This window comes from Hippopotamus amphibius, chromosome X (genome assembly GCF_030028045.1).
Source record: "Hippopotamus amphibius kiboko isolate mHipAmp2 chromosome X, mHipAmp2.hap2, whole genome shotgun sequence".
Taxonomy (NCBI): Eukaryota; Metazoa; Chordata; class Mammalia; order Artiodactyla; family Hippopotamidae; genus Hippopotamus; species Hippopotamus amphibius.
In genome coordinates, this window is record NC_080203.1 from 31,891,859 (window position 1) to 31,914,152 (window position 22,294).

Below are 22,294 nucleotides of genomic sequence, written 5' to 3' on the forward strand. Positions count from 1 at the left end.
CCTAAACTTGTGGCAAAGAGGATCATTAAGATGCCTCTATTTGCAAATCACTTACACGATTAGGGTCTAGTATCCAAAAATATATAACGAACTCTCACGAGTCAACAATATAATAACAAATAATCCAATTAAAAATGGGCAAAGCATTGGAATAGATATTTCTCCAAAGAAGATATTTAAATGATCAATAAGCATATGAAAATGTGCTCAGTATTATTAGCAATCAGAGAAAGGCAAATCAAAATCACAGTGAGATACCACATCACACTCACCAGGATGGCTATAATAAAAAAGACAAAGATAATTATTGGTGAGGACATGAAGAAATCAGAACCCCACATACATTGATGGTGATAAATGTAAAATGTAAAATAATAAATCTGATTTGGAAAACACTCTTAGCAGTTCCTCAGAAAGTTATACATAAGGTTATCATATGACCCAGCAATTCCACTCTTAAGTAAACACTCGAGAGAACACATGTCCTCACAAAACATAAAGCATAAGAACATATGTTCTGGGACTTCCTAGGTGGTGCAGTGGTTAAGAATCCGCCTGCCAATGCAAGGGACACGGGTTCGATCCCTGTTCCAGGAAGGTCCCACATGCTGAGGAGCAACTAGCCAGTGAGCCACAACTATTGAACCCATGTGCCGAATCTACTGAAGCCCACGTGCCTAGAGCCTGTGCTCTGCAACAAGAGAAGCCACAGCAGTGAGGAGCCCATGCACCACAATGAAGAGTAGCCCCTGCTTGCCACAACTAGAGGAAGCCTGTGTGCAGCAATGAAGACCCAACACAGCCAATAAATAAATAAATAAATAAATAAATTAATTAAAAAATAAAATAAAAAAGCCTGCATTTAATTAATAGGAATTAAAAAAAAACATATGATCTCACAAAAACTTGTACACCAATGTTCACAACAGCACTATTTATTATATCACAAAAGTGGAAACAACCCAATTGTCCACCAACTGATGAATGAATAAACACAATGTGGTATATCCATACAACAGAATATTATTCAGTCATAAAAAGGAATGACGTTCTTTTTCACCTATTCATTACTACATTTTTACTGATTCATGGTATAACATGGATGAACCTTGAAAACATAAGTGAAAGAAGCCAGATACCAACAGCCACATATTGTATGATTTCATTCATATGAACTGTCCAGAAGAGGCAAATCCAGAGACAGAAAGTTACATTAGTAGTTGCCAGGGACTGGGAAAGAGGTGGGGAGAGTGACTGCTAAGGGATATGGGATTTCTTTTGGGGATGATGAAAATATTAGGTAGTGGTGATAGTTGCAAAACTTTGTGAATTATACACTTTACCCACTGAATTATACACTTTAAAAGGGTGAATTACATGTTATGTGAGTTAGATCTCAATTTTTAAGATTCCTCTACTTCATTAGGTACTCATCCTGAAAACAGCCAATCAAAATCATATTCAAAGGCACACCAAAAATGTATGTTATGCATACAAAGTGTAAATAGCCCTTTCTTATACCTAGTTATATATATATGTATATATGCATATTATATATATATACGTGTATAGAAATACAAATGAATAATTTAAATTATTATGAGTGTCCCAAGTAAAGCAGCCCCTGCGAACTTAGGCCAAGGCAAACGAGGTTCTGGGAGCCTCAGGGCCTCCCCCGTTCTTCGTAGCCTAATGGGACGGCCCGAAAAGTCACATGACTAATACTGACACGTGACCAGCCTTACGGTAGACGAGAGCTGCGACGCGTGCGTGATGTCATTTCTGCGCGACCCTTATTTTTGGCTTTGCATTTCTGGCTGCTGCTCTGAACTATGCCTAAAGTAGTTTCCCGGTCGGTAGTCTGCTCCGACACCCGGGACCGGGAGGAATATGACGACGGCGAGAAGCCCCTTCACGTCTACTACTGTTTATGCGGCCAGATGGTCCTCGTGCTGGGTGAGTAGTCTGCAAGGAGCGAAACTTCGGGTTCTAGAGGGCGAATTTCCGCTGGCTGTGATCTGGGAGCCGCGTCTCTTTGAAGATTTCCCTCTCCATCAAAATCCTCCGTACCCAACCCCGCCCCACTTCAGGGCAGCTTTGCTGTTTTCTGTTTAACCTTGTTATTCTATATCCAGACCTCCCTCAAAACTAAATTCCTCCTCCAGAAAAAATGCACTCCCTCTCCTCCAACTCTGCCTCTAGAAACTTTGTAACCTTTCTGCCGTATACAAGGACGTTGTAATAGCTCTTATTTTAAGTGAAAATAACCCCTCCCCGCATTGATCCTACATTCTCCTCCAGCTATAACCTCATTTCTTTGCTTCTTTTGTAGCAAAACTTCTAAAAAGTACCACCTGTATGGGTTGTCTCTGCATCCTCCCTTCCCATTCCTCCTGCGGCAGGCTTTCCTTCTCACCTCACCATCTAAACCGTGTTTTTCAAAGTTACTAACTGAATGTATTACCAGTTCCAGTGGTTAATTATCAATGGTCATTTAAATCCGCTTCTCAGTGGCATTTGACAGAGATGATCACTCCGTCTTTCTTGAAACACTTTACTTTGCATCCAAGACTCCACACTCCACTGATTTTCCTCGTACCTCGATTTCCCCCTTCTCAGGGTCTGGCTTCTTTTTCTGTCTCAGACTTTTAGGCATTGCACGGCCCTACGGCTCAGTCCTCTTACCTGTTCTCAATCTGTACTCTTCAGGCGATCTCAACCATTCCCAAGCTTTAAATACCATCTATATGCTGATGACTCCCAAATATTCCTCTTTAACCTGCACCTCTTCTCAAACTCCAGCTGCCTATTCAGCATCTCCACTTGGATGTGTAAGGGGCCTCCCGAAGAGACTATGTTCTCACAACATTGTAAACCAAGCGTACTTCAATAAAATTTTTTAAAATGAAAAAAAAGAGGCCATGTTCAAAATTAACTTCATGATCCCCTACTTTCTGCTCTCCACTGTTCTTCTCAGACTTCCCTATCACAGTCAGTGGTACCACTGTTCACCCAGTCCATCAACAAATTCTGCAGGTGCTTCCTTGAAAATCTATCCAGAATCTGACTACTTATTACCACCCCTATTTCTACCACTCTAGTCCGAGCCACCACCATCCCTCACCCAGATTGCCACAATAGTCTCTTGCTCACCACTCTTTGTCCCCAGAGTCCTGTTCCAAACCAGTGTTTTCCTGTAACACGAAGAATAAGAACCAAAGTCCATACCAAGACCCTGTGTGATCAGACCCCCAGCTACTTCTCAGACTTCATCTCCTAACACTCTTCCCCTTGCTCACTGCACTCCAGCTACAGTGAGCTTTTTGATTTTTCTCTCTCATGTCAAATGGTTTCTGCCCGCAGGGCCTTTGGGATTGGTATTTCTTTTGCCTCAAACCCTCTCCCCTCCATGCCCCCTTCCTTCATTCAGATCTCTGCTGAAATGTCACTTCCTTGGAGAACTCTTCGGCGACTACCTTATCTAAAATAGCACCCCTGTCACTCTTTGTCCTCTTACCGTACTGCCTGATTTTTCTGGGTAGCACATCACTATCTGGATCACTGTGTATCCTCTTAATATCCTGTCTGATTTTTTAATTAACACTTATCATTATCCAAGATCACGTTATATAATTGTTATTTTAAAAAATTCTGCCTCCTTTGCTAGACTGTAAACTTCATGAGGTCAGGGTCTTTGTCTGCTTGGTTCTTTGCTGACTTCTCAGCACAGTGTTTGAACTGTGCCTGGTATATAGAGGGCCCTCACGTATTTACTGAATAAATAAATTCTCTTTTGATCCCCTAGAGATGGGTCTGAATTCTTGTTCTTCTTCCTGTTAAATGTGTGGCCCATCTCTTACCCTTCCTAAGCCTCAATTCGCTCACCTTTAAGCTAGGAATAGTAAATGTGTACTCCGGCCCGTCACTGAGAAGAGTCATGAGCTGATGTGCTAACTCCCCTCTCCACTTCCTCCATGCATCTCCAATCACTCTGATCACTTGACTTCTTTGTCATCCTCTAGGTACTTAATTTGCATTGTATCAATTTTCCATCTGCTTTATAACTGTACCTAATTTATTTCCTGTATGTTTTTGAATTAGAACTCCTCTAACTGGGATGGGTCATACACGTACCATATATATATTAGCATACTGCCTACCCACTCTCCTTTCCTGAGCACTAATCCACGTTTTCCAATCAATGCTGTCCTCATAGACATTCCAGGCTGCTTGGTCATCTCTTCTCATTCTAATGCATTATAACACAAACCAAGTGCACTAGGATCAGAAATACTCATAGAAAACTTGAATTGCAGTGCTGGGAAGGACTTTTGAGATAATATTATCAAATAAGGAGAAAGACCCCCAGAGAGGAAGTGATTTGCCAAAGATCACCAGGTCACCAAGTCATTTTTAGTTGGAAAATTCAGTAATAGGCTTCCATAAGCGTGGTGACTATAGTAAAAATTACAGTGCTAAGGGCCCCACTGAAAACTTCTAATTGCCTCAGGGTGTTTTTCAGTGGCTCCCGTGACCAAATCTTTCTCCATTCCTTCAGACTGTCAGTTAGAGAAATTGCCCATGCGGCCCCGGGATCGGTCCCGAGTGATCGATGCTGCCAAACACGCCCACAAGTTTTGTAACACAGAAGACGAGGAGACTATGTACCTTCGGAGGTAAGAGGTTGATGTTCTCTGTCTAGGATTTCCTGCTTGTGTTGGGGTCGGGTTCTGAGGAGTATAAATACTCCATCTAGTGTCAAACAGGTCATCCATTTGGGGCCCAGTGCTTTGACATTTGTGGTGGTGCTCTGACTTCTGTTAATGCAGCCATATCTTTATTGTGCTTTGTTGAAATGATGCTGAGATGTGATTCTGTTGCCATTTGATAGCTGTAATTTGGGGGTTTTTGCAAGTACAATGAGTTCATTCAACCTTTAATCTCTTGGAGCACCAGGTGCCGGGCACTGAGCTAGGGACTGGATCTGCAAAGATGAATAAGGCACCATCCTTACCATTAAAGAGCTCATGGCTCAGTGAGGGAATGAGCGACGCATTGTGATATGATAAAATGCTGGTGTGGTGAACAGAGGCTATGGGAAAACAGACAGGAGCGGGTCATCTTGCCTGAATGGTGGTCAAGAAAGACACCAAAAAATGGTGGCATTTGTGTTTAGCCTTGAACTAGGATTTCACCAAGTAGATGAAGGAGCATTCCAGGTGGAGGGACTGTGGAAGCATTAAAAGCATCAAATATGGCATGCTTGGGAAATTTAAGTAGTGCCTTGTGGCTAGAGCCCAGGTTACCTTACAGGAAGGGGTTCGTGCATCCTGGGGTGAAGACAGAGTAAAATGCTAAAGTAGACAAGTTGGACTTTTATCTTTAGGTAATAAGCATCTCCTTTTTTGAAGAAGAGGACTGACATGGTTAGATCTGTTTTACATTTGGGAGTCCTTGGTGTATGTGAGGAATTGAAACCTGGCAAGGGAGACAATTGCACGGAAAGTGTGTGGAGCAAGAAGAGAGGACTGAAGACGTAATCCTGAGAAACACTGACTTTTGAAAAGCAGACGAAATAATTGAAACATAAGCAGGAGAACCTGGTGATGTGGAGATCAGGAGAGGAGTTTCAAGAAGTGAGGGAGGGGATGGTCATCTACAGGTGCCAAATGCCACAGAGAGGTCATCCTGGGGAATTGAAAAGTCCATTCATTCATTCATTCATTCATTCAGGAAATGTTTCATTTATTGAGCTTCTACTGTGTGCCAGGTACTGTCCTAAAAGTCTGGGATATCCTAGTATATTTGTTCGGGCTGCTCTAACAAAGTACCATAAACTGGGTGGCTTAAAACAACCGAAATGAATTGTCTCACAGTTCTGGAGGCTGGAAGTCTGAGATTACTGTGTCGGTAGGGCCATGCTCTCTCTGAAGGTTCTACGGGAGGAGGCTTCCGTGACCCTTCCTAGCTTCTGGTGTTTGCCGGCAGTCCTTGACATTTCTTGGCTTATAGATGCATCACTGTAGTCTCTGTCTGCATCATTATGTGGCCTTCTCCTTATGTCTCTGCCTCTGTGTTTCTTCTCTTGTTCTTTCTCTCTCTCTTTTTCTTTTTTTTTTTTGACTGCATTGGGTCTTCATGGCTGCGCACAGGCTTTCTCTAGTTGTAGCAAGTAGGGGCTTCTCTTGTTGTGGAGCATGGGCTCTAGGCACGTGGGCTTCAGTAATTGCAGCACGTGGGCTCAGTAGTTGTGGCTCACAGGCTCTAGAGCGCAGGCTCAGTAGTTGTGGCTCACGGGCTTAGGTGCTCTGCGGCATGTGGGATCTTCCCGGCCCAGGGATCGAACTCATGTCCCCTGCATTGGCAGGGGGATTCTTAACCACTGCACCACCAGGGAGGTCCCAGTTAACCTTTATTTAAGTTTCTGATTTTGAAAATTATCAACTGACTGTCTTTAGGATTGCTAAAATATTTATTTATTTTTAAATTTATTTACTTTTTAATTTTATTTATTTTTATTGGCTGTGTTGGGTCTTCGTTGCTGCACACGGGCTTTTTCTAGTTGCGGCGAGTAGGGGCTACTCTTCATTGTGATGTGCGGGCTTCTCATTGTGGTGGCCTCTCTTGTTGCAGAGCACAGACTCTAGGTGCGTGGGCTTCAGTAGTTGCAGCACATGGGCTCAATAGTTGTGGCTCACGGGCTCTAGAGCACAGGCTCAATAGTTGTGGCACACAGGCGTAGTTGTTCCACAGCATGTGGGATCTTCCTGGGGCAGGTATTGAACCCGTGTCACCTGCATTGGCAGGCGGATTCTTACCCACTGCGCCACCTAGGAAGTCCAAGATTGCTAAAATATTTATTGCATGTATTATAATTATATATAGTAGTTGTAGATAATATGTATTCAATGAATATACATTAGTTAATCCAGAAAGTAACAACACAAGTAGGCCCTATGGCACTGTGAAGCAGATGCCCTCACCTCTAAGCCAGAAAAGTGGGTGGCCCTAGGCTGAAGTGGCAACCCTGAAGTCCAGTCAGCCTGATCCTGGAAGTGAGCCAGCTTTGGGCCCAGCCTTAGTGCCAGGTATTGCCCAGGCCAGTGACCTCTGGCCAAGTGACTCTGTTGGGCTACAGAATTCTCAGTTTATCAACAAGGCACGATAAACTTCTCCCTTGGTTGACATAGCTCCCCCCTAATCATGAACAAGCTTTGCAAGGGCCCACTTTAGCATGCGCCCTGCCTAGCCAGGGAGAAATTTCGGTCCAATCTTACCCTTCCTCTTCTTTAGCCTGCTGAGTGTGGGAGCCCCAGTTATTGAAAATATGGCAATCTGCCTAACACGTGCCCTGGAGCCTGTTACTTTCCACTTCCAAGTCTTCCATTCTAAAGTCCCTCTCCTTTGACTCTCTTGTTCCCTGGTACCTCCCCTCCCTCATCCACACCTTTCCTGGTTGCACACTGTCCAGTAGGTACTTTTCTAACTGTATCTTTGTTGATGCTGTCTCCTTCCTTGACTTCTGTGAAACTACTCTTGTGATTCTCCTTCTACTTCTTTGGATTTCTCAGTCTTCTGAGTTCTTCTTCCTACCCCTTAAATGTTGGCATTACCCAGGGCTCTGACCTTGATTGTATCCCCCCTCTCTATATACTCCTTGGACATTCTCACCACCTGTCATGGCATCAGTTACACTTGTATGCTGATGACTCACAAAATCAAGATCTGCCTCCGTTTCTCTCTTGTGCCCAGAACTGTACATCTAACAACCTATTCTACCTCTTCACCTGATGTTCTACCTCAGATACAGCATGACTAAGGCAAAACTCATTTCTCTAACGTGAGAGATCCCACAGATTGGTTCGCTCAGCACCACACCAACACTCTTCTATTTTACCTGCCTATATACCAGTGTCTGTAAAGTTAGGGTACATATTCCAGCTTCCCTCCACTCCAAACAACCCGCTAAGATTCTGAGTGTGACTTAGCTTTTGCTAAGTAAAAGGGATAGAAGTAGGAGTTGTTGGGTGAGGCTTCTAAGGAAAGTCCTTCTTATTCTATTCTTATTCCTTCCTGCTTTTGGAAAATGGGTGTGGTAGTTGGAGCACCAGCAGCCATCCTGGGACTGGAAAGGGAAGGCCACAAGGACTGCAGAATTTTTGCCATGCTGTCCTTGGATCTCAACCATTACCAGGAACCACCTTCCTCTATACTTATTTTACATGAGAACAAACTCTTGTGTTGAAGCCACTGCAGTCAGGTCTCTGTAGCTGTCAGCCAAACACAGTTCCTTCTTTCTCCTCCTCCTACGATGACACCACCATTCATGCAGTGGCCCGTGGCAGAAATCTGGGAGCCAGTACTGTCTTTGTGTCATCCATCCCTGCCCCCCACCATCCCCTGCACACATCCAGTCACTTACCATGTACTGTCGATTCTACTTTCTAATCTCCCTTGTAGCTGCCTCCTCCTGTTCAGCCCTGCCATGCTGCCATCATTCTGGTTCCCAACATCACTTGGTTGGGCTGTTGAAGTGTCCTCTTACCTGGTTTGTTTGTTTGTTTTTTTGTCTTGCTCTCCTCCAGTCTGTCATCTACTGCCTGAATGATCTCAAATGCACATTATGTCAGTTTCCTGCTTCAGATCTTTCAGTGACTCTTCATCACCTACACTAGTGCCTTTCAGATGTTTTTAGACAATGAATCTTTTCTTCAAATGAAATTTTTACCAGAAGTATAAGTAAGCAGGAAGCTTCTCTGATTGGGGAAGAGTTGAGCCCAACCGGTTAAAGACTTCTCTCCTTTCTCCTATCCGATTTCATTTAGGGATCATTGTGAAGCACAATTTAAAAAATCCTGCCTAGTAGGGTGAAATCCAAGTCTGAAGGCTATGATTTGGCCCTAGCCTTCCTGTTCACCTCATCTCCTGGTATTCATTATTTTTTTTTGAGCAACAAACATTGATCATCTCATATAGTTTCTTTGGGCCAGGAATTCAAGAACAGCTTAGCTGGATGGTGCTTGTCTCTCATGAGGCTGTGGTTAAGAGGTCAACCATTTGAAGTCTTGATTAGGGCTGGAGGTTCCACTTCCAAGGTGGCTCCCTCACATGGTTGGCAGCTGAGTGCTAACTGTTGGGAAGAAGCATTAGTTCTTTACCACAAGGATCTTCCATAGGGCTGCTTCAGTATCCTTGTGACATGGCAGCTGGCTTCTTACAGTGTGAGTAATCCAAGAGAGAGCAGGTTGGAAGCTATCAATATGATGTCTTTTATGACCGAGACACAGAAGTTACACACCATCATTTCTGTAGTGTCTTGTTGATGTCACAGGTCAACTGTATTCATTGCGGGAGGGCATTATACAAGGATTATTGACATTATTTTGTCAATACCAGGGGGCAAGGATCACTGGGGCCATCTTAGATGCTGCTACCACAACCAGGGAGAATGTTTTATTTTGTTTTTGGCCTTCCCTATCTCACATATTCCTAGAGATTAAGGATAAGAAAGAAAATCAAGGTCTATTAGCTCAAATATCTAGCTCATATTAATCACTTCTTTATAATCGTACCACTTAAACCCTTGTCTTATTTGTATTATAGTCTCAGTATCTCAAGAAGATGAACTCTTTTTCTTTTTTGGCTGTGCCACATGGCTTGTGGGATCTTAGTTCCCTGACCAGGGATTGAACCCGCGCCCTTGGCAGTGAAAGTGTGGAGTCCCAACCACTGGACCGCCAAGATGAACTTTTTGAGAGCAGGAACCCTGCCTTATACTTCTGAAACCCTTAGGACATCTTGCCTGATGCTTGGCACATATTTAGGAATAGGTAAATTTTTGTAAACTTGCCAAAATCCCATTTGTCGTTGGTATTTGAAGATTAGTTCATTAGGAAATATACACACCCCCTTTATCTGATATTCCTGTGTTTTGAAAGCTCGAGCTTATGAGATTGACTGACTTCAAGATGCTAGAAGTCCCTTGTATGGTGAGTCTCTCCCTTCAAGCTGAGGTTGGATTGAGAGTCCCAATTGGAACCAGATGTGGTACATGGAACCAAAAATATTACTAGTGCCCTAGTCCAGTAATAGTGAATTGGAGCGCATTTGACATGAGCAGTACTAATGAGTGTAGAGGCAGAATGGTAAAGATGGGAGAGAGCATAGACTTGGGAGTTACACTCCAAGCAGCACCACTTTATAAGTCTGGGCAAGTTGTCTAACCTCTTTGGGTCCCAGTTTCCTTATCCCTTGACTGGGGAAGTGATACCTGTGCATTGTCAAAGAGCAACTGAAAGTCTCCTGCAGTACCAGAAGGACCATAAATACTTATAATGACTTTGGAAAGCACTTTTGCAATATCCAGCATACCTAAAGATGCACATAATGTACACCTCGGCAATTCTACTCTGCATATGCACCGCCAAAAAGTGATTCTCAGCCCTGGCTGTGTTAGAACCACCTGGAAGACTTTTTAAGAAGTCCCAATGCCTCAGCTTCACCCTCAGAAATTTAGTATTTTTAATTGAGATGTAATTCGTATACCATAAAACTCATCATTTAAAAGTATATGACTCAGTGGTTTTATTATATTCACAAGGTTGTGCAACCAGCATCACTATCTAATTCCAGAAGATTTTCATCACCTCCCCCTCAAAAAAACATTGTACCTATTAATAGTCACTCTCTATTTGCTTCTCCCCCAGCCCCTGGCACCCACTAATCTACTTTCTGTCTAGATGGATTTTCCTGTTCTAGTATTTCATTAGTGTGTAATGAATTTTATTTCATAAAATAAGTAGCTTTGTAGCTTTCTGTGTCTTTTTTTTTTAATTTTTTTTGGCCACGCCCTGCAGCTTGCAGGATCTCAGTTCCCCCACCAGGGTTCAAAACCATGCCCCTTGAAGTGGAAGCACAGAGTCCTAACCACAGGACCGCCAGGGAAGTCCCTGTAGCTTTTTGTGTCTGGCATCTTTCATTTAGTATATTTTCAAGATTCATCCATGTGTAGAGTGACTCAGTACATCATTCCTTTTTTTTTTAATGGGTGAATAATATTCCATTGCATGCATACACCACATTTTGTTTATCCATTCATCGGTTGATGGATATTTGGGCTGTTTTTTAAAAACTAACTTTTTAAACTATTATGGCTAATGCTGCTGTAAACATTTGTGTACAAATTTTTTTTTTAGAACTTTATTATTTTTTGGTTGTGTTGGGTCTTCATTGCTGCACACAGGCTTTCTCTAGTTGTGGCGAGCAGGGGCGACTCTTCGTTGTGGTGCTCGGGCTTCTCAGTGTGGTGGCTTCTCTTGTTGCAAAGCACGGGCTCTAGGTGTGCGGGCTTCAGTAGTTGTGGCATGAGGGCTCTTAGAGTGCAGGCTCAGTAGTTGTGGTGCAGGGTCTTTGTTGCTCCAACCCATGTGGGATCTTCCCGGACCAGGGATCAACCCATGTCCCCTGCCTTGGCACACGGATTCTTAAGCACTGTGCCACCAGGGAAGTCCCACAAGTTTTTGTGTGAATATGTTTTTGGTTCTCATGGGTGGATATGTATGAGTAGCTGGATCACATGGTAACTGTGTTTAACCTTTTGAGGAACTGGTAGAGTGGTTTCAAAAGCAGTTGCATCATTTTACATTCTTGCCAGTAGTATGTGAGGGTTCCAATTTCTCCACATCCTTGCCAATACTTATTATTGTCTTTTTTTTTCTAATAAATTTATTTATTTATTTATTTATTTTATTGGCTGTGTTGGGTCTTTTTTTGCTGTGCGCAGGCTTTCTTTAGTTGCGGTGAGTGGGGGCTACTCTTTGTTGTGGTGCGCGGGCTCCTCATTTCCGTGGCCTATCTTGTTGCAAAGCACGGGCTCTAGGCGCGTGGGCTTCAGTAGTTGCAGCACATGAGCTTAATAGTTGTGGCTCACGGGCTCTAGAGCACAGGCTCAATAGTTGTGGCGCACGGGCTTAGTTGCTCCGTGGCATATGGAATCTTCCCAGCGCAGGGCTCGAACCCGTGTCCCCTGCATTGGCAGACAGATTCTTTACCACTGCACCACCTAGGAAGTCCTGTCCATTTTTAAAGTGGAGTCTTTGTCTTTTTTATTGCTGTAAGAATTCTTTATTATGGTTACTAGCCCCTTATCAGATATATGATTTACAAATATTTTCCCCCATTCTGTGGTTTGCCTTTTCACTTTCTTGATAATATTCCTGGAAGCACAAAAGTTTTTAATTTTAATTGGGTCCCATTTATCTATTTTTTCTTTGATTGCTTGTGCTGTAGGTGTCATATTTTTAAAACCATTGCCTGATCTAAGGTCTTGAAGATTTATACCTGTGTTTTCTAACAGTTTTATAGTTTTAGTTCTTCTTTTTTTTTTTTGCTACACTTTTTTGCATGTGGAATCTTAGTTCCCCGACCAGGGATCAAACTCAGGCCCCTTGCACCTGTAGTTGGAAGTGCAGAGTCCTAACCACTGGACCTCCAGAGAATTCCCCATTTTGAGTTAATTTTTGTACATAGTGTGAGGTAGGAATCTAAATCCTTTTGTGTGTGGATATCCAGTTATCCCCATACTATTTGTTGAAAGACTATTCTTTCCCCATTGAATGGTCTTGGCATCCTTTTTGAAAATAAATTAACCATGTATGTAAGGGTTTATTGTGGACTCTCAGTTCTCTTCCATTGATCTAAATGTCCTTATGCCAGTGCCACCCTTTCTTGATTACTGTGGCTTTGTATTAAGTTTTGATATTAAGTGCAAGTCCACTGACTTTGTTCTTCTTCAACACTGTTTTGGCTATTCTGGATTCCTTACAATTCCATGTGAATTTTAGGATCAGTTTGTCAATTTCTGCAAAAAGGCCAGTTGGGATTTTGATAGGGATTGTGTTGAAGTTGTAGACTTATTTGGAAAGTATTGTCAGCTTAACAATATTAAGTCTTCAATCCATGAACTTGGGGTGTCATTCCATTTACTTAGGTCTTTAATTTCTTTTAGCAATGTTTTGTAGTTTTCAGTGCACAAGTTGTGTACTTCCTGTGTTAAATTTATTCCTAAGTATTTTATTCTTTTTGATGCTATTGTAACTGGAATTGTTTTTCTTAACTTAGTTTTTTGGATTGTTCATTTCTAGTGTAGAGGACTACCATTAGTTTGTGAATATTGATTTTATATCCTGCAGCTTTGCTGAACTTGTTTATTAACTCTAATAGTGTGTTGTGTGTGTGTGTGCATATATGTGTGTGTGTGTATGTATTCTTTAGGGTTTCTGTATATAAGATCATATCATCTGCAAATAGAGATGGTTTTACTTTTTCCCCTCCAATCTGGATGCTTATTTTTCTTGCCTAACTACCCTGGCAAGAACTTCCAGTACAGTGTTGAATAGAAGTGTTGAGAGTGGATATCCTTGTCTTGTTCCTGATCTTAGAGGGAAAGCTTTCAGTCTTTCACCATTAAGTATGATGTTAGTTTATGTGGCTTAGTAGGTGTGAATTTTTCATAGATGCCCTTTATAAGGTAGAGGAAGTTCCCTTCTATTTCTAGTATATTGAAGGGGCTTTCAATTTTGTCAGATGCTTTTTATGCATCTGTTAAGATGATCATGTGTTTTTTCTTTTATTCTATTATTGTAGTGTATTGCATTGATTGATTTTTTTTTTATGTTGCATCAGTCTTGCATTCCTGGGATAAATTTCACTTGGCCATATGGTATAATCCGTCTTTATATGCCACTTGATTCAGTTTTGCCTGGGTTTTTTTTTGTTTGTTTGTTTTTGAGGATTTTTGTCTATATATTCTTAAACAATATTGATCTCTAGTTTGTTGTTTTTGTTGTTCTTGTGATATCTTTGGCTGGTATTGAGGTAATACTGGCCTCATAGGATGAGTTGCGAAGTATTTCTTCCTCTTTTGAAAAGTTTGTGAAGCATTGGTATTAATTCTTCTTTGAATTTTTGGTAGAATTCCCCAGTGAAGCCACTGGTCCTGGACTTTTCTTTGTACAAAGTTTTTTGGTTACTAATTCAATCTCTTTATACTTGTTATAGTCTATTCAGATTTTCTAGTTTTTTTCCACTAAGTTTTGGTAGTTTGTGTCGTTCTATCATTGTAGGAATTTATCCTTTTCACCTAGATTATCTAGTTCATTGGTATATAGTTGTTCATAGTATAATCTTAGAATCTTTTTTATTTCTGTAAGATGAGTAGTACTCCCTTGATTTTTTTAGGTCCCAAGAGCATTAGACTATTTGTAATTCTGTGAATATGCTGTGCTGTTTTGCCTTTTGCACATAGTTTTCCCTCTGCCTGAAATACTGTTTTCTATCAGGACTGTTGACTTAAACATCACCTCCTCACGAAGCCTTCCATGACTGTCTCAGACTTGGTGCTCCCACTCTGTGTTCCCAGTACACCACATATGTTCTTCCATTTAAGAACTTACCTCCATGGTTATAATTTTCCTCACTAAACTTAAATTCTTACAAGAATTCATTTAGTCACTATTTAATACAGTTGTAGGCGCAGCTCTGGGGATAGAGTGTGAGACAGGCATGGTCTCCGCTGACAATCTCATGGACCTTACAGTCTAGTGGGATGACAGAAAAATAAAGTAATTATGATTGTGGAAAATCCTATGAATGAAACAAAAGGCTCATACAGAATCACATGGAAACGTCTTCAAAAAGGTGTTCAGGAAAGGCCTGTATGTCTAGGTGATAGTGGATCTGAGACCAAAAAAGATGAGAACGCAACAGGCTTGGCAAAGCGGTGAGAAGAGCATTCCGGGCAGAGAGAAGAGTGTGTGTGAAAGATCAGAGGTGAAAAAGCACTTGTTTGTTCTAAGAACAGAAGAAGGTTAGTATGGAGAGTGCACAGCAAGGAGGGGAGGGAATGTAGGAGATGAGGCCAGGGCCGATCCTCTGCTCAGTCAGTGCCCAGAAGGCCACGGTAAGAAGGAGTTTGCATTTTATTCTGGCTGTCTTGGGAAGCCACTCTTGCCTCTATTTAGAGAATGATTTAGAGTGAGATGGTAATAGAAGCAGGTTCTAGAATAAGCGATCAGAATTTTTATTTTAGATATGAACTGAGTGGAGAAGGCCTAAGTATCATACACACAATTGATCTGACCACACAAAAATCTAAAATTTCCACGTGAGGGAAAAAGTCAATGACAGATGTCAAACTGGGGAAGAAATATTTGCAAGGCCCCTTAACATTTGCAAGTCTCCTTAATATAAACTAAAAAGACAACTTGATAGACAAAAAATATGAACTGACAGTTCACAAAAAAAGAAAATACAAATGCCTATTAAATATATGAAAAGATGCCTAACTTCACTCTTTAAAAAAAGAAATGCAAGTTATGAGATCACATTTTTCACGTGCCAGATTGGCAATAATACGTTTTAATAACATACAGTGTTGGTGAGACTGTAGGGAAATAGGAAGTCTCACGTTGATGGTGGGGGTATAAATTGGTTCAACTTCTCTAGAGAGTAATTTGGCTGCATCTATCAGAATTTAAAATGGATACACTCTAGGGATTTATCCAGCAGGTAAAAGACATTTTGGTTCATCCATACAAATGGATAGAATGAAGCCCTTGAAAAGAATGAAGCCACTTTTTATGAATTGATTGGGAAGGATCACGTATTTTTTTAAATTAATTAATTAATTAATTAATTTATTTATTTATTTAGTATTGGTTATGTTGGGTCTTTGTTGCTGCACATGGGCTTTCTGTAGTTGCAAAGAGCGGGGGCTACTCTTCATTGTGGTGCGTGGGCTCATTGTGGTGGCTTCTCTTGTTGCGGAGCATGGGCTCTAGGTGCATGGGCTTCAGTACTTGTGGCACATGAGCTCAATAGTTGTGGCTCATGGGCTCTAGAGCACAGGCTCAACAGTTGTGGCGCACAGGCTTAGTTGCTCCGTGGCATGAGGTATCTTCCTGGGGCAGGGATTGAACCCGTGTCCCCTGCATTGGCAGGCGGATTCTTAACCACTGCGCCACCTAGGAAGTCCACGTATATTTTTTTAACCAAGATTTTTAAAGTGAACGAAAGGGTAGAGAACAGCATAAGGTATGCTACATTTGTCTAAAAAGGAAGAGGAAAAAAATATTTTCTGTATATGCCAAAGGATTCTTTGCTTGTATCATCGACTCTTTCTGGGAGAAACCCAGAAACAGAGTTTGCCTCTGGGGCAGAGAACTGGGCATGTGGAGGATGAGTGGGGAAGATATTTACTTTTCACTTTATACTCGTTCATATACTATGGGCACACGTTGCCTATTTAAAAAATCAAAAGAGGGAGGGGAAGTGTGGAGACCAGTCAGGAAGCTGTGACGATAGTCTGGGGAAGAGATACTGGTGGCCTGGGCTGAGATGGTGGCAGGAGGGTGGAGAAAAGTAGACAGGTTCAAGACCTTTTTTGGAGATACAGTAAAATCCACAGGATTTGCTGACGAAGTAGGTTGTGGGAGATGAGGGAAGGAGAAGACAAAGATGAGTCCCAGGTTTCTGTTAAGCAACTGTATGGGTGGAAGAATCTTTATCTCCCAGTTGATTATCTAAGGCAGTGTTGTGTGGGCTCTTGCGCTCGACTGCCTGGGCTTGAATTCAACCTATTCTGCCTCCTAACTATGACCTCGGGCGAACTATGTAACTGCTTTGTGCTTAGGCGCCCTCAGCTGTAAAGTGGGAATGATAATATGACCTACTTCACAGGGTTGTTGTAAGGATTAAATGAGTTAACACACGTACACTTTAGAACAGCTCCTGGTACATAATAAAAGCTATACAAGTGATCACCCCTTTTGTTATTGTTATTGTTACTGTGACCCCAATTGCTGCTGTGACCATAACTATTGCTGCACATCCTCCTCTGCCAGGGAGGTGCCTGACCCACATTAGAGGCTCAGTCAGTGTTTGTGGAGGGAAGGAACGCTTTAAGATGAATACATGTGTAAATAAGCAGCTGATCTATGAAAAGAAAACTTTTGAAAAACTCTTTTAGCATTTGAAGAAATGAGCTAGTGAGGTTGGTACGTTTTGAAGTTTGTTCATATCTTTTTTTTTTTAACTTCCATTTTCTGTGCAGGCCTGAAGGCATTGAACGACAGTACAGGAAGAAGTGTGCAAAGTAAGTATTAACAGTGTGGGTTTCTCCGAGCTTAAGCAAGTAGAGGCAATGATGTGTTAGGAAAAGGATCGTTTGGAGACAGTTCTCTGTTACATCTTTATCCCTATAATCTTACCTACCTTCAGACTTCAGTTATGCAAATACCAATATGCTTCTTGAAGAGATGCAACTGGCCAAGTTACATCTCTGACCAGCTGGCCATAAAAATGGGTTTTTAAACATAGTATTATTTTTTAATTGAGGTGTGTAACTTATATATAATACAATTTGCCCTTCCTAAGTGTACAGTGTGATGAGTGTTGACAAAAGCATAGAGCCACGTAACATCACCACTCCTGTGACTTAGAACGTTTCCAGCGCTCCTTTGCAATCAGTCCCCTTCCTCACCCCTCCCCTGGCCAGCGCTGATCTGCCTTCTGTTACTGTGGTTTTACCTTTTCTAAAATGTGATGTGTTCTCCTACGTAAAGTATGTATCTCTTACATCTGGTTTCTTTCACATAGTATGATGCTGTAGTATGATGCTCTGGGGATTCATCCAAGTTGTTATGTGTGTCAACAATTTGTTCCTCTTTATTGCTGAATAGTATTCCATTGCACCACAGTTTGTTTAACCATTGACCCATTGAAGGGCGTTTGAGTTGTTAATGGCTTTGGCTATTATAAATAAAGCTGCTATGAACATTCTAGTATAGAGTGGGAAAGTGTTTTCTCTTGGAGTGGAATTGCTGGGTTGTAAATGTAACATAGTGTAATTTAATCCAAACCTATTTATAAAGTCTGTTATAGGACCACAGACTCAAGAACTTTAGAGAGTATTATTTAAGGATATATATGATTTCCAGCTTTAGGTTGTTAACAATGAGAATATTAAACTATAATAAGTTTAATCTTGTTGATATAATTACAGTTCAATCTTTGTTCTCAGAAGGCTCAGACTAGGAGAATTAAAGCAGGGAAATGGCTAGGAAGGCATTTTACTTTACAGCCACATTAGATTTGTTGGATTAATTTAATCATATCTTACAGATATGGGTCACTTAGCTGAAAAAGTATAATAGAAATGACCAACCAAAGAAAGTATGATGATTGCTACAGAGCTTAGTTGGCAGACCACTGCAGTGGAGCCTTTATGCTCCTCCTTGATACTGCAAAAACAAAACTAGACAGAACCCCCAAACTAGTTACCCAGACTTCTGGGAAGAATGGCAGCATTTTAAACTGGAAAGCAATCAGTAGCAGGAAGCCAGTGTTTCCCAAACTTGTCAAATTATGAGAATCACATGGGATGCTAAGACGGGTTCCCCAGCCTCAGCCCCCAGACTTGCTGAATCAGGATCCTCTAGGGGAGGGACCTCGGAATCTGATCAGCAGTTTTAACAAGCACCTTCAGTGGTTCTTATCAAGTAGTTTGAGAAACACTGGGAAGAGCTAATCATTAGTTTATATCACAAACACAAATATTCCCAGAGTCTAAGCACACTTAGCAAAGCACTATTTTGGGGATTTGGATTCTGAGGCCTCCCTGAGATTCACTCTGCTGTTTGCAGGTGTGGGCTGCCACTCTTCTACCAGTCCCAGCCGAAGAATGCTCCCGTGACCTTCATTGTGGATGGAGCAGTAGTCAAGTTTGGCCAGGGTTTTGGGAAAACGAACATATATACTCAGAAACAAGAGCCTCCTAAGAAGGTAATTATCACTGAAGGAGACAGACGGGTTAACGTAGCTACAGATTCAGCCCTAAAATTTTAAATAAGATTATGGTGCATGAGAAACTACCCTTCATGGATGCTCTCTTTATTAAGAGAATGCCATTTTGTGTGTGTGTATAAGCAGATGCTACAAAATTGTAACATCTATTATGTGTTCTTTTTTCTTTCCTGCATCTGCTCTGTGAGTAAAGTTAGAAATTGTATGGTTTTTATCACATTTACTTCCTTTGAAATTTCTTCTTTTTTCCAATGTGAGCAATTAAAAATGGAATGAATAAGGCTAATCTTTAAATATATTTTTGAAAACCCTTGATGGCAAATATTAGAAAAATATAATGCAAATTAAAAGATGGGCACTTTTAGATAGGCCAGCCTGTCCCAAGGAGGTGGGTGTCCCCGCAACGATCCCTCCCCTGCCCCCAGCACCCAGGCTTCTGCACTTGCGCACGCGCGCGCGCACACACACACACACACACACACAGCTCACAGGTGAACTAGACTGATTCCTCTTCCTGCAACTCCAGGTGATGATGACCAAGCGGACTAAAGACATGGGCAAGTTCAGCTCTGTCACTGTGTCTACTATTGATGAAGAGGAAGAGGAGATTGAGGCTGTAAGTGCTTCTGCTCTCAGGGGAATTGGATTAGGGGGTGGGGGTGAAAGGGGGCTCTCGAACCAGGGCACCGAGTAACAGAATAACTAGAAACTTCGCTCATAGATCTTGCTCTGCTACTAAGAAATGCTGTGACACCAGGCTGGTTCCTGTTTCCCTGGATCTCAGGGACATATGTAAGATAAGGAGCAGGGAGTTGGACTAGATCAGTCATTTTTAAAAAATTAATTAATTTATTTCAGTTTTGGCTGTGTCGGGTCTTTAGTTGCAGCACGTGGGATCTTTTGTTGCAGCGTGCTGGGTCTTTGTTGCGCTGCACGCGCTCCAGAGCACATGGGCTCTGTAGCTGTGGCACGCAGGCTTAGTTGGCCCGTGGCATGTGGGATCTTAGTTCCCCCACCAGGGACTGAACCCGTGTCCCCTGCATTGGAAGGTAGATTCTTAACCACTGGACCAGCAGGGAAGTCCCGATCAGTCACTTTTTCATACTGCTTTTTGAAATGCCTTAGGAGGCAAATCCCTCCTCATCCCTCTTCAGCGATTTCAGGTCCCTTCCAGTCCAGCTCTGATGGTGTGGGAGTCTGTCCTTAGCAGGAGCAACAGTTACCTTTATGGTACTTCCGTATAATGATGTTTACAGAGAGATGTTATCTGTTATTTAAACATGGTTTCGGTTGAACCCGACTCTCCCGGATTATGGAAAAGCTGAAGAGCTGAAAGGGAGCTGAGTCCTGCCACTTCAGTAATAATTTCATAATTTGAGGAGTATAAACGTCTCCTGAGGTCTCTGTTGCTCCTCTTTGGTGAGACTGCTGGCCTAAGGATGCTTCTTTCGTCCCTCAGAGAGAAGTTGCTGACTCGTATGCGCAGAACGCCAAGGTGATCGAAAAGCAACTGGAGCGTAAAGGCATGAGCAAAAGGCGGCTGCAGGAGCTGGTGAGTGGTCGGGGCTGCCAGGCGCTGGCCTGGACTGTTTGGCTTTCTAGGTCTGAAAGACCCTCCACCAGGCAGGGGAATCCTTTCGGAAGTCTGTCGGGGGTTATGATGTAGCTGGCTGCCAGGTGTCTAACCCTGGGCTGTGGCTTGTCAGTACCTACCCTGCCCTGGGATAATGACCAGGCCCCAAATGATAGTTCTTGTGAGCCAGCCCAACCTAGAATGAGAATTTAATCTGCTACTTGTGGTCCAAGGTCAGGAATTCAAGATCGGGCTCATGGCCGCTCTCCCAGGATGTGAAGCATACGGTGGGGTGCCAGGATTGGGGCTGGTCACTGCTTCTTAAAGCACTGCTCCCACCACCACTGTCAGCACTATTCCTGGGCTTTTTGTTGAGCACAAACGTCTGTATGTGATGGTGCCTATATTTCTGTTTTCCTAATAATAATTTACCTATGATATTTGTTTCAAATCAGACATCCTTACATTGGTACCTCGTCGAGAGGTATACCAGTCTATTCTACTGACTGTAGAGGATTTTTTGGTGACAGAGGTAGTAGGTCTTGAGAGCTGCTTTATCTTGCCATAGTGATCTAGAGCAGCACTTATCAGAGTTTCTGAGGTGAAGTACCAGTGCTTGCTTCTTTTTTTAAATTTGTCGAGAGCGGATTCGTAATTTATAAAATGCAATAAAAATGAATTTGCCTGAATTCTTCTTATGAGATTATTTTATTTTATTATTACTCTGTCAAATTGCTATAAAAGTTTCTAAATGCTTGCTCTCTATTTTTGTGTGTATCTTCATGGACCGATAAATAGTTCAAGGACCGCACAACTTTAAGCAGCACTGTTCTAGAACAGTGTTCTTCCTCCTGTTCTGGCAAGAATAGGACACTGGTATGTCATGATATTGATTCCCCCAGCCTTTCAGGGGTCCTGGAGCTACGGGATCCCTACACTGACCACAGCCCTCTGTGTTTTACCCCATTTTAACATACAGATATTATCATCTTCAATGTGTGTCGTAACATCAGAAAGATTGGAAAGCAGTTGCTAGAGTTCCATCACAATTTTAGAAACACGGTTCTAGTTTGTATACTAAATGAGCATGAGGGGATAGTGTTGGGTCAGTTAGAATAAGGCAAGAAAATCAGAATTTCATGTCATATATCAGGATATATACTTTTCTTCCTTTCCAGGCTGAACTGGAAGCCAAGAAAGCGAAAATGAAGGGAACCTTGATTGACAACCAGTTCAAATGATCAGGACCTTTCTGTAAACCCAGACTGGAGGCAAGCATTTAGATCAGGAGGAAGAAGAGCGTTTTCTTGACTACATGGACTGGTTCCTACCTTTATGCCCCAACAGAAGGCTTTATGTAGCTTCCTAGAGATTCGAGTCCATCTGACCTGCTTTCTAGAGACAAATTTTTCTCAGTCTTTCTGTATATAGGTCTCCTGTACTGTTTTTTGTTCATTTGATGTAAACTGCATCTGTGTAGAAGCCTTATGAATAGATCAGTGCTTGAGTGCGTCTAGTTTCTAAAGGAGCTTTTCTTATTCCTTCTTCAAAGTTAATAAAATGTTTTAAGATTTTTGAAAAAAAATGATGCGTCATAGAAAAAAGTGGTGTGAATTATATTTAAAGTTACAGCAAGCCAGATCCTTTTATGTGGCTCTGTCTCTGTTCTTAGACTGGCAGGTATTGGCTAGGGTTTGAATCTTTCTACTGTCAGAGAAAATCCATAACAAGCCAGAATCTTCATAAAGTTTCCTTTACCTCAAATGTTAAAACTATAAGCAAGCCAACCCTTATCAGACATTGCACTTACAGAAGGAAAAGCCAGATTTCAGTGAGGGGGTAGGAGAGCTCTGATCTGAG

At 41.9% G+C, this 22,294-nt stretch overlaps 2 protein-coding genes across 3 annotated transcripts in view; one reads left to right on the forward strand and one right to left on the reverse strand.

The window, feature by feature from the left end:
- UBE2A (ubiquitin conjugating enzyme E2 A) overlaps nt 1–22,294 on the reverse strand; it is a 70,897-nt gene that overhangs the window by 18,130 nt on the left and 30,473 nt on the right. The window lies entirely within an intron of this gene.
- Nucleotides 1,773–22,014, forward strand: STEEP1 (STING1 ER exit protein 1). The gene is made up of 7 exons (XM_057717896.1): nt 1,773–1,956; nt 4,559–4,676; nt 17,111–17,152; nt 18,702–18,840; nt 19,388–19,477; nt 20,321–20,413; nt 21,613–22,014. The coding sequence occupies exons 1-7, from the start codon at nt 1,833–1,835 to the stop codon at nt 21,673–21,675; spliced, it is 669 nt and encodes a 222-aa protein (XP_057573879.1). The 5' UTR covers nt 1,773–1,832; the 3' UTR covers nt 21,676–22,014.